General features: G+C 41.9%; 2 protein-coding genes and 1 long non-coding RNA gene across 5 annotated transcripts in view; 2 read left to right on the top strand and 1 right to left on the bottom strand.

Moving 5' to 3' along the window:
- LOC146492111 (uncharacterized) overlaps nucleotides 1-14,559 on the top strand; it is a 379,576-nt gene that overhangs the window by 125,126 nt on the left and 239,891 nt on the right. The gene's annotated exons all lie outside the window — the stretch shown is intronic.
- On the top strand, nucleotides 271-5,979 carry mdh1b (malate dehydrogenase 1B, NAD (soluble)). Of its 3 annotated transcripts, none has more exons than XM_085151888.1 (10): nucleotides 271-400; nucleotides 507-619; nucleotides 701-835; nucleotides 922-1,064; nucleotides 1,224-1,314; nucleotides 1,389-1,731; nucleotides 1,831-1,972; nucleotides 2,294-2,466; nucleotides 2,578-2,717; nucleotides 2,838-5,979. In XM_085151888.1, the coding sequence occupies exons 1-10, from the start codon at nucleotides 379-381 to the stop codon at nucleotides 2,874-2,876; spliced, it is 1,341 nt and encodes a 446-aa protein (XP_085008014.1). In that variant the 5' UTR covers nucleotides 271-378; the 3' UTR covers nucleotides 2,877-5,979. The 3 variants fall into 3 exon arrangements, with proteins under 3 accessions (XP_085008014.1, XP_085008013.1, XP_085008015.1); XM_085151887.1 differs by having other exon boundaries at nucleotides 1,146-1,314; XM_085151889.1 differs by lacking the exon at nucleotides 922-1,064 and having other exon boundaries at nucleotides 1,198-1,314.
- retreg2 (reticulophagy regulator family member 2) lies at nucleotides 4,348-14,411 on the bottom strand. Its single transcript, XM_085151883.1, has 9 exons — nucleotides 14,073-14,411; nucleotides 13,533-13,636; nucleotides 12,919-12,949; nucleotides 12,431-12,560; nucleotides 9,960-10,044; nucleotides 9,716-9,853; nucleotides 9,330-9,418; nucleotides 8,681-8,816; nucleotides 4,348-7,156 (listed from the first exon to the last, which is right to left on the bottom strand). The coding sequence occupies exons 1-9, from the start codon at nucleotides 14,324-14,326 to the stop codon at nucleotides 6,390-6,392; spliced, it is 1,734 nt and encodes a 577-aa protein (XP_085008009.1). The 5' UTR covers nucleotides 14,327-14,411; the 3' UTR covers nucleotides 4,348-6,389.

The raw sequence follows: 14,559 nt of genomic DNA, 5'->3' as shown, positions 1-14,559 counted from the left end.
AAAAAAATCCCGCAAATATACAAATTATTAATATATTTCTATTTTAAACGAGCGGAGTAGAAATATGTTTAACGAAAAAATATAACACTTTTATATATGTATTTATTTATTGTCATTGCATTTTGTGTGGCTGTATTCATATTTGTTTGACAAGCAAAAGGTCGCCGGTCCGATTCCATCTGAAGACACAAATCCCTTAGGGCTTGCATCGGGAAGGCAATCCAAAGTAAAACTCAACCCGCTGTGGTGATCTCTAAGGACAAAGGAGTAACAAAAAGTGGCTTTGGTATTCTGGGGTTTGCCATACACGGACTCAAATAAGTGCAACGCCGTCCATCCGTCTCCTAGCAACAAACCTTTTTCACCTAGACGCACAGCATGGCAAAATTTGTACTCGCCGGTAGAGCTTTAATTTCATTTTAATCTCTCTGTGCTTTAATCTCTCTATTTACCAGTATTTCCGGTACATACACGTGCATTAATTTGTGCAATTTGACCTCGAACAGGAAAAACAGACTGCCCCTATTATGCCAAAGCAGAGCTTTTAGCAGACACCCACCAGCAGTGTTTGCCAGACTTCAAGATCCATAAGATCTCCATCCTCCCAGATGAATGGAAGGTATCATATTTTCAGGCGATCGTTTTAGGCATATAAATTTAAGGACGTATTGTCACCTCAGCATGACCTCTCTCTGGGCAGGAATGGCTGGGGGCCACGTGTGAAAAAAATAACTGGAAACATGAGGGCTCCCCTTTGGTTTGGAGGGAACTAGTGGAGCAAGGGGGCAAAGGGATGCTCCTGGGAGGCTTCAATGACTTCCTAGAGCACTGCCAGGTAAGCAAAAAATAGATTTTCTCAGCTACAATAACTTTTAAACGTTTAAAACTGGAAATGTCATCAATTGAACAATGGTTGTGTAGGATTACTACGGCATCACGTCAGACATGACCACAAATGTGATGCTGAGTGTTGCAGCAGAGAATCTGGAGGCCAAAATGAATCTCATCAAAGAAGAGCAGCATCGCGCCAGTCTTATTCAACCACTTCATGTTTGGATAACTGGGTGGGTCTGTTGTAAAAGCTAAAGACAAAACTCTATTTCCTCTTTTAGGAAACCTTTAAGGACTTTAACGTGTCTTTATAGTGCTCTCAACCCAACATGCCAAGTCCTGATCCCCAGTCTGCTCTCCCCCGAGGTGTTTCCCAACGTTTCTGCAATCAGCCTCCACCTGCTGGACCTGGAGGGAAACGAGGAGCAGTTACAGAGCCTGAGGTTGGAGATCGAGGAGCTGGCAATCAGCATGCTCCACCAGGTGCACTAAGACTCACTTATTTGTTTGATCACATCGAGAGGAAAGCAAAACCATGTCATTAAATTTATTTACAGGTGACTACTGGCACAGATCTGGAGCGAGCCTTCAGGAAGGCGGATGTCATCCTCCTTCTAGATGACGGTGGACACGATGGAGAAAATGAGGGTGAGGAAGTAAAGAAGAAGAAGGTAAAGGTGATCTCAGAGCGCTACAAAGAATACGGGCAACTGATCGATGCAACAGCCAAGGAGACGGTGAAGGTGATCGTGTCTGGCGACTCGTTTCTCAACCTGAGGTGCTCGCTTCTTGTGGACAGTGCACGCTCCATCGACAGCCACCAGTTTATCGCTGCTGCAGCTCAACTGGAGAACGAAGCCAAGGCTGTACTTGGGAAGAAGATGAGAATGAGGCCGTCAGGTATCTCCTGTGAATTGGTTGACTCATGTTCACGTTGCATTTTAGCACCAGCCCCTGAAATAAAAGATGAATCAATTCTTATGTCTTCTCCTTCTGCAGATATTACAGATGTAATAGTGTGGGGAAATATCAGCGGTACTTTCTACATTGACCTGCAGAGGGCAAAAGTTTTCAACCATGATGGGCCAATCACAGGACCAGCTTTCTTTTCCCAGCCACTTCTAAGCATTTTTCCTGACAGGTCTGTTACCACGGAAACATAAAGACCTTAATTTGTATTTTTTTCAGTGCACTTTTAATTCTCCAGACTCCTTGTTCAAACGTGAAGGTGGTTATTTCCTGGTGCCCTAGATTTACCGCATTGGTAAGCTCAACCCAGCTGGAGCTTTAGCGGGGTAAACAAATATAATATGATAAGGTCTGACACTGGCCAGCCACTGGCATGATTTCAGTCTGTGCAAATATTGATTGCACAATACATCTGTCCGGAAAGCTGCCCGCTCTGATGGGAAAAAAAAACATCCTGTGTTGGCACACAACATAATCTTCTTCTCCTTTTCAGGAAATGGTTGGAAACAGACTTTCAGCACTTGGTACGCACGCGGCGTCTAGCTGTGACTTCAAAGACAGGCCAAGTAGCCGCCACATCAGCTACCAATGGGATCCTCACTGTCTTGAAAGCTTGGAATGGTGCTACTGATCCAGATGTTCTGTCTTCGGGTGTAGCTTGCCCAGGTTGAGAATTGGTTTTCAGTGTGACAGAATGATTTTTAAATGCGATTCAGATTCTCTGATTCAGTGTGATCTAGCTTGTTTAAAAATGTGATTGTTTTGGGGTTATTTTAGGGCATTACAGTCTCCCTGATGGCATTGTCTTCTCAGTTCCATTAACCTTCACAGATGGCAAATGGTCAGTAGTGTCTGAGTTGACTGTTGAAAATGAGCTCAAGTACAGGCTTGAGCTCTCAGCAAGTGAACTGCAGCAGGTAAAGTTAAACCAATAATATTAGATGTAGCACATTCTCGTTGCTTAAAATGTTGCTAACATTTTGACATAATTTAGGTAATTTAATAAAAATGTATTAATACTATCTTTTCTTTCTCAGGAAAAGCAGTTTGGATCAGACAGCGGCACAACTGAATAAAGCTGTTGTTTAAAGCAAGCATGCTCATTTCCACGTCTATATTTTATATTTTTATCTCGGGACTTTTCATCATTCAAATGTTTTTTTTAAATCCATGTTTACATTATCCTGACCCTTGGTTTTTTTTCTCTGAAACAAGTTGTTTTAGCTCATTTTCTTCAAATATTCTGGAAAATCAGTTAGCTAGTAAGCCCCGCCCACTTTGACCACCAAATAGGGAAATCTGTGTAAAGCTTACATCATCGAGGCACAACAGTAAGTGAATTCAGAGCAGTCTGAAGCCCGACCTTTGGCTTCAAGCAACTCCTTTTACATATGCTTTGACTATGTTGTTTAATATGAATATGATTCTCCTGTAATCATAAAGCAAGCTCTTGCATATATACAGTACTGTGCAAAAGTCTTGAGCCAACCCAAATTTCTTTATAAAATATATGTGTGTATTATTTATTTCCCCAAAGGGGCCAGAGTTTCTTCAGCACTAGTATTTTTGCACCAACAATGTGATTCCAAAAGCACTATTAGCCAAAAACATGGCATAACTTGAGGAAAATGTAAAATTTCTATAAAATATTTGAGGAAACTCGATAAGTGAATGACAAAAGGAAGAAGTGATGGGCATAACAAATATCTACAGGCGATGAACAGTACCATAACCTTAAGAAATAGGAGAAATCAAGCAATGACCTGCAGAAATACATCTGGCTCTTCAGTCCAAGACATCTACTGTTCACTGAAGCCTCATCAGAAATGTCTCAGTGGAAGGCCGGCCTCATTAAGCCATTCTTAATAATGAGAAACAGGGGGAAAGGATGAGGTATGCCACATTACACAAGAACTGGACTGAAAATCAGTGGCAACATGTCTGATAGAGTGATGAATCCAAACGTGGAATTTTGGTAAAAATGATCAATAATATATACTTAAGGTCACAACAATGAGTGTTTACACTCATCTGTAAAACACAGCGGAGGTTCTGTCATGGTTTGGGCTGCATTTCGGCCAGTGGTGTTGGAAAGCTTGTTAAAAAGTTTGGAATTATGAACGCAGAAAACTATCATGAGATTTTGATCCACCATGCAAAACCATCTAGAAAGTATCCGATTAGCGAAAACAGCTGATGATCAATGATCCCAAACTTGGATCGGCCTCCCCAGAGCCATGACATCAACATTACTGAAGCAGGATGGGATCATCTTGGTGACGAATGGAAGTGCTTTGAATGTCCTCCATTGGAGAACTATTCCTGAAGACTACTTAAAGAAATAACAAGAAAGCTGTCTAAGAGAGTTCAGCATGTGTAGAAGAATAAAAGGTGGTCATACCAAATATTGACGTTCAAGCTTGTTATATACTGCATTTCCATTTATGTTTGCACAATACTGTAACAGACACTCTTAAAAACAGAATTTGAAGACCAGTTAATGATTAAAGGTAGCAATCCAGATACGTGTCATTGCAACATATTAACTTTGTTTCAGTTTGTTCTTTTATTTTCACATGTGCAGTTGCAGTTTTATATCACAGTCTGATGACATTAAACCTGTTCCGCTTTGTGAAACACGTCCAGAGAGGTTATATGTTTAGACATAAAAGATCAAACTGAGTACTTTATGGAAAAAGGAGAAATTAGAAAATATATTCCTTTTTTTAAATTTTTACAGTTCAGTAAGTTACTTTTTTTTAACGTTTAAGCAGGATTTTAAACATAAATCACAGTACTACCGTACACAAACTAGTCAGTTAATATCGTTCTCTAAAGCCGAGGTCACCGCTCACCGTCCATCTCCACGTACAGATGGTTGGCCTTTTAAAAGTAAGGACACATCAAAACGTTTACTCTCCTCACTGATAATGAAATATTAAACAAGCTGAATTTAATGCACTCTTTAAACCTGAAACATTCAAACTGATTTTTTTTTCTTCTTCACAAATTGTGCAGTACTTTGTCAGCCGACAAGGAGAACTTGAACAGGGTGCCGTTTTTACATGCAGAATGTACACTTTTTGCATCTCTACACTATGCACAAGGAGGCGCTGACTGAAAAAGAGGAGAAGGTTAGTACAAATGCAGTGCACTACGACAAGTTGGGGGAAACAGACACATTTTGCGCAATGGTATGTTCACTTTGTACAACCCAACCCTGAGACTTGGATGCTGAGTGGTTCACAAGAGCAAAATCGGCTTTTCCATACAGTCGAACAAGGTGCTAAATTTCTTGTTGATGATCTTTTTTCTTTTTTTTTTTATCTTGTTTTTGAATACAGATCCCAAACATTGGCCCAGGTACATGACGCAGAATGACAGTATTATTCCCTACAAGAACAGAAAAAATTCTGCTCTAGTAAAACTCAAAAATCAACCTCAAATATTGATGTTAAATACATGCGTGATGCATGGCATGCATGAACTTGTCATGGCACAAAGGAGGTTATTTGGTAAATATACAGATCCCAGTAATCACTGTACAAATAGTACACGGGCATATCTAACAGGTCTGTAGATAAATAACAAATTCAATTACACGTGGAGGTACGAAATTAAATCCTACTTACAAATGTAAATAAAAATGAGGCATTGATCACACAGAGGAAACTTGGGAACACTTCTCTTATCGTGTCACGTTAAAGTCACTCGCATGTGGGTAAAGATCTACTAGCTGTCAACATCCAATGAAGTCAGAGAATCCGTTTTCAGGCAACGAGTGAAAAAAACCAACAACGACCGAATGGGAATTTCTAACTTTGAACCCTAAAGGTGTGGACGCGGATTGGCGTCGTTTTACTCGTCTAACTGTGGGAATGTGCGATTCAAACCTGGTGTTGTCGTTAAAACATTTACATACAATCTTTATATGGGTAACCAAAGGGATAAAATAGACTCTTAAATTCCCCCTCTGCTTTAGTTATAAAGTTTCATCAACTGACCATTAAATTAAATAATTTATAGCATATATTAACAGTTAATCCAACATTCCAACTCTTCCTAACGCCACCTATATAGATAGACATCTGCCTCTGAATGAAAAAACAAGGTGGATGCTTTTAGCCGTGGTATAAAATAAAGGCATCACTGTTGTACTAAAGAGACTGAAATCAATCGGGTTCTTTAAAAAAAAAAAAAAGTTTCTAAACTTTTAATTAAAGCCACGAACCTGAATCCTGTCAGGGGAGCACTCAGCATAACACAAAACCTCTTTACTATAAATGCAATATGAAATGGTGCATTTAATTGTAAAGTAAAGCTGTGTAATTATGAATGCTGCCCGATAGAAGCTAATGATGGTCCTGGTGTAGACACGACTCCCGAGACTTTAACAGACTCTTTTGACGTGAGGCTATAAAAGCAGAACGCACCGAGTATCTCAACCATCTGCCACATAATCACTGACCAACACCCTTTAACTCCAAACTCATTGATAAATGGGTTTTGTATAGCTGTATGCATGAATATAATGTTGTTTTAACATACAAATAAAAGCAAAACATTGGGGGAGGGGTGCAGCAGGGCAGCTATGACTGTGGTTGATGCTGAGGGGATGGAGGTGTGTCTGGAGTTTCTCCCGCCACCTGTCCTTCAGGGCTGATGTCCAACTCCTCATCCAGTTCACTTTGGTCCAAAAGCTCAAAGTCCTCTTCCTCGGTCGGAACTAGTGTGTCGTCGGGGAACTCCTCGCCGGTGCCACTTTCCGTTGTGATCGCCTCATCTGGTTCCTCGTCAGGACCGAGCGCCTCTGCCGTGGTAACTGTAGTGTTAGCAGTGGTGTCGGCAGGTGTCTCCAGAGCGCCCGGTGGGGTTTCACTGGGAAGAAACTCAGCCAGAGTGGGCTCCTCACTGGCCTCGCTGGAACGCAGCAGGGCTGACAGAGTGTTCTGCACGACAGTGGAGATGGCAGTGCTCACTATCTCCTCGCTCAGGGCCTCCAAGGAACGCTGTGCACCCTGGGTGACTGCAGGCTCTGTCTTCTCTCCTCCCCCATCTACGCCCGCCACAGGCAGCGTGCCCTCTTCGCCCCCAGGTGGTCGACCGTGTCCGTTGAAATGTGTGTTCACAAAATGGAGGGGGGATGCTAGGTGCTGGATAAGGAGGCTGGCGGGGCTCAACGGTTCCCCTTCGGACTGAGTGTCAGCCTGGGCTCCCTCTACCTGGCCTGAACCTCGCAGAGGAAAGTGAAGCAGACTGTGCTCAATGGAGGGGAACTCCTCCACTGAGGGGAACTCAGGGAGATCCCGCAGGTACGACTCCTCTGGGTCACTTTGTAAACTCTGCTGGTCCAAATCTGCAGTAGGCAAGAGACAGTGTAAAACCATAAATAAATGCACATATAATTTTCACAATGATATCTTAACGATGAGAGGATGAGGTGACATTGCCCTTATGATAACAATCTGATGCACAGAAGCACGACAATCTAAAAGGAACATTTGCCCACATACTGTCGTACTTTCTTTGAAAAGAGCAAAAGAAAGACACTAAGTCTGGCCAAGAGAGAGTTTTGTTGTTTTATTTCGCTAATTCTGTTGGTCTGCATCTCTAAAAATTTGATACTGGTGAATGACATTGCACAGAGCAGCACACACACCTCTGCACACACTCGCTATCCAAATTTCTTTCTTGTATAGACCTCTTCAACTGCTTGTTGACCTAATTATCTAATCAGCCTGTCCAACAGTATCAACTCAATGAATTTAAGCGTACAGACATGACCAAGACAACCTCCTAGAGTTCGAACTGAGCAGAAGAGCACCAAGCAGGAAAGACGAGATCTGCAAAGAGTGGTGCGCTCAGCCGAACGCATCATTCAATCAGAGCTCCCTGACCTGCTGTCCATCTACACCAAGCGGTGCAAGTCCAAAGCTAGGAAGATTATGATGGACCCCTCCCATCCCAACAATGGACTCTTCTCACTGTTGAGGTCTGGGAAGCGCTTCCTCTCCCTTAAGGCCAAAACAGAGAGAATGAGGAGGAGCTTCTTCCCCCAGGCTATTCGGGCCCTGAACCAGGTGTAGGACTGGACTCTCCCACACATCACATCACCACACGCACCACCACACATTTCCTATAATTCCTATAATTTATAATCTTTATAATCTCTTTCTGCTATTTGCACATTTTTTACTGTAAATTCCTAAGTTAATTTGTAAATTTTGTAGTAACCTGTAAATTGTAAATACTGTTAAACTTTTTTTCTGTCATTTAATGGTCGGGCATTGTACAGCTACAAGCATTTCACCCCCATGTCATACTGTGTATGGTTGTGTGTGTGTGTGTGTGTGACAAATAAAATTTGAATTTGAATTTAGAATGGGGAAAGAAGGTGATTTAAGTGACTTTGAACATGGCTGTTGGTGCCAGACGGGCTGGTCTATTTCAGAAACAATCAGAGAGTGGGCTGAAAATGAAAAAAAAAAAAAAAAAAAAAAAATCCAGTGAGCGGCAGTTCTGAGTGAAAAAAGAAACTTGAGGACAGATTCGTTTGAGCTGATAAGGAAGGCAACAGTAACTCAAATGACCTCTCGTTACAACTAAGATATGCAGAAGTGCATCTCTGAAAGCAAACACGTTTAGCCTTGAAACAGATGGGAGCAGCAGAAGACCTCGTCAGGTGCACTGGACTATAGAAGATCAGAAAAATGTTCCCATGAGTTTTGATTTCTAGTGCCACAAATCAAATGGTAGGGTCATTCAGATCATGGATGTAGCAGCTGTGTCATGCCGTCTTGTCAACTTGGATCAAAAAAAAAAAAAAAAATTTTTTTAAACAAGCTTTAATCAAAGTTCAACACTGACACATGACAACTACCTTCAGAGACGTCGGTGAGTTGAGGAGTGGTGGCTCTGGACACCGAGAAGCCTCCACTCTCCAAGATGGATGCCTCTTCATCTGACAGCTCAGAGTCTGTGATGGCCATAGCCAGAGCCGTAGTTTTCACATCCACCTGACCAAAGAAAACAAAATAAATAAAATAATGATGCATTATTTTCCACATTTCAAAACCTGAAAAAGATAAGGATAAACCAGACTCCTCTGGTTACTCCACATGCAACAAGTTTGAATTTATTACAAGGACTATAACCTTCATAGCTCGTAGAAGTAATCCAGATTATACTAGTTTGTTGATTTTATTACGTTTGCACCATGCCCTGCAGGTGTTCATTCGCAGCATAGCGACTGAATACCTGACACTGTCAGTTACTGAACTGAACCGTGTACTTTCTGCTGTTGCGCTAATGGAATGCAGTTGTACTGGAAAGATAATCCTTCAGGTCATTTGGCACAGCGCAGAGCTCCATTCCCATCAACACGTCACCACATTCATAAAGGTCGGTGCTGACTTCAGCACACTGTGCTGCTGCTGCAGCTTCCTCTGCTAGTCTTACACTGTAAAGCGGCACCCTTGCATATACGTACTCTCTGTGCATTGTGGGTTGTGTTGCAGGTGTGTCCTTACCGTTGGAGCAAAGCAGGACAGCTCCTCCTCGCTCTCGCTCTCCGTTTCAGCTCTGGGCTCGTCCCCCTCCTCTACCTCCTTCTTTATCTCTGTTTAAAACCCCCCCCACACAAGCACGTGTTTTCAACATGCCATGAAGGACACCACCACAACAACAACAACAAACCACTAAAGGAAGTGATTCAAAGACAAAGACTGCGGTATGAGAATCAAGTAACCAAGGGAAACTGCGGCTTTACAGTGGCTCCTTTTGTTTGTGTGTGCAGAGCCCCTGATGTTGGGTATCGCTGAGAGGACAAAAGAAAGGTGAGCTACATCGATTCTTGCGCAACAACGCCGACTTCACTTGAAAGCACGTTGCGGCTGAAAGTAGCTCTCTCACTCACTCCTCTTGTCATGTTTGCGGTGCTCCGTGTCTCCCTTCATGCTGTAGTCCAGTTTCATCAGGATCGGTTCCAGACCGGTGTACATCCTCTGGATCAGCTCATGGTACACCACCAGTGGCCACAACAGAACGCTCAGCGCTGAAAAGCAGCATGGAGAATGAACATGGGTTTTGTTGTTGTTGTTTTAATTACTGCACTGACTCCTATAATTACTCACTGCCAGACACCCTCTGTTATGGCTCACCTATAATATAGGAGATCATGATTCCTGGTACGTAATGTCCAACCACAGCCAGAACAAAACAGCCACTGCACATCATCACACAGAACTGGAAAAAAGAGAAAGCGAGAGATATCTTCAGTGTGTGCTGTATTTATGTCATAGAGAACACTTTACTATAGCCCTTTCTAAAAGTGGGATAGTTTATATCACTAGCATTACCAATCGGTTAGTGTGATGCTATTCATATAGTTGACTTTTCCCCCAAAACACCGCTGAAAGGAATAACAGCACTATTCATAAGTTTTATTTTTTTAAACCCATGATTAAAAGGTCCTGCATCCGACATGTACTTATGGAAATGCATCCAAACACTAGTAAAGCTGTGCAAAGGAATCAGGTGATTATTAAAGTGCAGCTCAAAAACACTGGCTGTGTGTGTCACTTCACTCGCCTCACACAACGCCCACAATCCTATTTACAATTCAGTCTTTATGATGGATATTAAGTTGTAACGACTGAAGATAATTCACTGTAATTAATGAGGTTATCGACTTTGTGCCACGTGTGCAAATACATACAACTCAAAACTAAAGAGAAAGACTTCTGCAAACAGCTGGAAGCAACAAACTAACTTCACCACAGGGTAACGGTCTCATTTTCATTAGACACATCTCTGTTATCTGACCTCTGTTATCAAAACATGTAAAGTTCTGGGTGAAATGTGGCCAAAGCCTAATATTGCAGATGTCATGTTCACTGCAGGGGGGGGAAAAAAGCTGTTTATCACAAAGGACTGATTCTACGAGACATGTTTGGGCAGAGTAGAATGATTAGAAAGAAACTGGAAGCTTTTTCAGTTATTTCTCCAAAAGGATCCAGTTTTTCAGTTAGTTGAGCAACTCGCTCAAGAAGGGGGAACAATCACAGTCTAATCTTGTGCGTGTCTATTAACTGACACAATGGCATTCTTTAAGAATTGTGCCGTGTTGAAAGTAATGTGTAAATGTGACTAGATTTACCTTGGAAGACCGCCATTGTGAGTTTTCCAAAAAGTAACCAAGGTGCACTTTCAGACATATTCTAATTCTGTCATATGATCAAAAACATTTTAAAAGAACATTTAAGGAGTTGTTTAATGTGTTGTTAAGCCTACATTACTTGTTTGAGATTCCCAATGTCCAAGTCCAAGTCATGTGTTTGTTTTTTTTCTTGCTGTAGTCTTGCACTACAATCAGACTCATTTAGCGAGAGGAAAACGGTGAAGGGGAGGAGTGGAGATGTGGACGTTACTTTTATTTTTAATGTACAAAAGCAAAAGAACATGATAGTGAAGTGGGAACTGTCTCCAGGACAGAAACAATTGCATTATGCTGCTAATGCAACATTGTCTCTTTGCAAGACCTGCACATACAACATGTTAACACAAAGCTAGCCAAGAACCCAGAGGGACGTTATAGCTGAGTATATGCAGACCTCAGCCCAGCAGCTAAAGCCTGAACTTCATCAGGTAACAAAGGCAGCAGTCAGGTTTGCATCTGGACACATTTCTACAGCGGAATCATTGTGGCAGTTGCTTAAAAGTCTCTTTGGGCTGGTTTTCAACTTTTCTTTGCGTTTACACATAAAAACTAAAATATAAACTCAAAGAAAGATTGTGTGTGTTTCCTTATTCGGACAGGGATCTGTGCTGATGTGATGAACTGTAACCTCACCTTTACATTGTAAGTTGGTGATTATGAGTGTGTGTTTAGGGGCAGTTTATGGAGTAACAAGAAAGTAATATAATTAGTAGTGTAATGAATTACTTTCTTTGAGGAATAATTAAGTAATATGCTGCATTACTAAAAGTAATAAGCAATTCCTAATACATTACTTTTGTTGTGCAACAACCCCAGCACTTCTCATGACTACGCTAAATTTGCCTTTCCTTATTGACAGTCTTAGTTTAGTTCATCTTAAACCTGAATATGAATCTCAACCCTTCAAGTAATGAGGCCAGCATATATACAAGTAGTCCCATTGAGCTTCAGACTCCACTAATCACTCAGATACTGAGCGGATATCCCTGACAAGGTCATCTCAGGGACACAGCTCTCACAGGGCCCCACGCACCTATTGTTCAGAGATTTTTTCAGTTCAAGGTTTTCAGTCAGAAAGTTGGCTTGAAGGGTGGGTGGCTCTAAAGTAAGTAAAGTTTCAGTGCACAAACTGACAGGAACTAAGAACTAAGTCCCACTGTTATACATAAGTACTATTCTGAACTTTGTAAATAATCATGCAAAGCTCGTCTGTTAAAGTCTGAGAATAAAAACACAGAGCTGGTAAGATGGCTAGAAGAATTGGCTTTTTTCTTAAAAATAAAAAAAAGAAAGAAAGAAAGAAAAACCACAACCTGACAACAATCACATAAACATTTATACTTGGACTGTTAGAGATTTACGCCGATAACGCGTGTGCATATGCGTTTCCATGGTCACACCAAAGCACCGTACCTTGCCATGGTTCTGTCGTTTGTACTGCAGCATCTCCTGCAGATACATGCAACAGGTCAGATAACTCTCAGCCAGGTGGTGGCTGAGCTCGGGGATGCTGAGCAGACGCTGCTCCGCGCTCATTGTCTCACTATGATCAAACAAGAACACACGCACACACACACGGGAAGAAAAAAAATTCAACACCTGTGACGGACACAGATCTGTATTTGAAGCAGTTCAGGCTGTACTTATGTTAGCAAAGGTGCAGGTTAGGATTTCATGTTTGCGTAATGATGATGGAGGGAGACAGATGCACACAAGTAAACATAAACACAACACACTAAATGAGGCAGGGAGCCTGAAATTAATTATAATGACAGAGTGTTGTGTAACAAACGGGTCATAACATCCGACATGGACAGACTTTAATGGATGACTTTTACACTACATTAACACAGGAAAAAGCACTGCTTACGAAAACAAAATCAACTTATTACACTACAAACCTTTGTGCAGGATGAGCGTCTACATGTTGAACTGTAGAAGAGACAAAAAACAACCCACAATTAGCAAAGAATCTGTCAAAACATCTTTTTTTTCTCCTACAACCCCAGTTCCACAAAAAGTTGGGCCGCTGTGTAAAATATAAACAGAATGCAGCGAGTTGCAAAAAGTTCCTCCAGCTGTTTCTTTTTAAGGACCGCTTCCTTTTAAAGCCTTTTCCTTCCCCTGTCCCAACAGTTGTGAGATGCGTCGCTGCCATCAAACTCAAAAGGAGCTCATATTTTTAAACATGTTTTCTACATTCTATTGTGAATAAAATTTGGCAGATTTGCAAATCACTGCATGCAGGTTTGGTTTGCACTTTCAAAGAGCATCACAACTTTTTCAGATTTTAATGATTCTCACATTGAATATTAGCAGAATTTTTTCAGCCTTGTAACATATTTTGTGGATGTTTGACTACTCAGTTAATATAATACCAGAAATCACACGGTGTGTGTAAGTGGAGGAACAACCTCAACTTGAATAGAATTTTAGCTTTGTCAGCAATACCTGACAGACAACATTACGCGGACTATTAGAGGAAGGCATCATTGTGATTACTTTGAGACCTTACCAGTAATGATGGGTAACTTGGGCTTCCATCTCTCCAGCAGCATGAGCCCCAGCAGGGACACGCTTATCAGAAACAGAGGCCGCAGGGAGGTGGAGGACAGGATCCTGAAGAAACACAAACACACTCATGTATATAAATTCAAATACGGGGAATCTATTAAAGCCCATTGCTCTGGTTGAATATGAGCCAAGGTAAAGTAATCAGACAGCAAACTGACAGCTGGTCAACCAGGCCTGAGCCACTCATCTTTACGTCTTCTCTTGAATTGCGGTATTAACAGGTGTGACACCTCAAAATAACCTTTATCTATATAATATAATTCCTTATAGTTAGCAGGGAACATATGCCGTGCCGAAAAGGAAGTTTAAACTGGCTTGCAACCTTCGTTAGCATTAGGCTAAAGACGTGGGATTAGCTAACTTATCTTGACATTCACTCGTAATACCCTCGCTGACGTTAGCCAGATAGCTAACAATGCACTCCAAAGCAGCCTTATCAGTGTGAGAGACAAGCGTGATTAAACGTAGACTCGACGTTTACCAGAATAATGTGTTCAGTGTCAGGGCGACAAAGATGCTGTACAGCGGCCTCTCCCAGACCAGCAGCCTCTGCACCCACAGCAGCAGGAGTTCATACTGCGATAGCCAACCCTGAAGACGCTCCCGCAAGCGAACGAGCTCCGGGTTTCCGTCCCCGCACGCCTGCTCCGACGTCCCCGCAGGGAACAGGGCCTCCAGGCCGACCGAAGAGGAGGTAACCGAGGGGCGTCTTCTGGCCTCCTCTCCGCTCGCCATGTTTCCCCCACTTTGTTATGTTGTTTTGGAGATCACGGGGTATATGGAAAGATGAGGGTCAAGCAGGGCAGAGTGAAAACGATTAAGCTTCCGGTTAAACATTTCAAAATAAAGTGGGTTGATAAAGAGCAGCGAGCACAGTCACGTCTTTCTGTCAAGTTTATGTTAAAAGAAAAATTGACCTTGCTTCTGAGAAGACCGCCATAAGATATTCTGATAATAATAACAAATAC

This window comes from Neolamprologus multifasciatus, chromosome 23 (genome assembly GCF_963576455.1).
Source record: "Neolamprologus multifasciatus chromosome 23, fNeoMul1.2, whole genome shotgun sequence".
In the NCBI taxonomy this organism is placed as follows: domain Eukaryota; kingdom Metazoa; phylum Chordata; class Actinopteri; order Cichliformes; family Cichlidae; genus Neolamprologus; species Neolamprologus multifasciatus.
The sequence above is the reverse complement of the archived record's forward strand: the minus strand, read 5'-3'. Positions and strand labels throughout refer to the sequence as shown.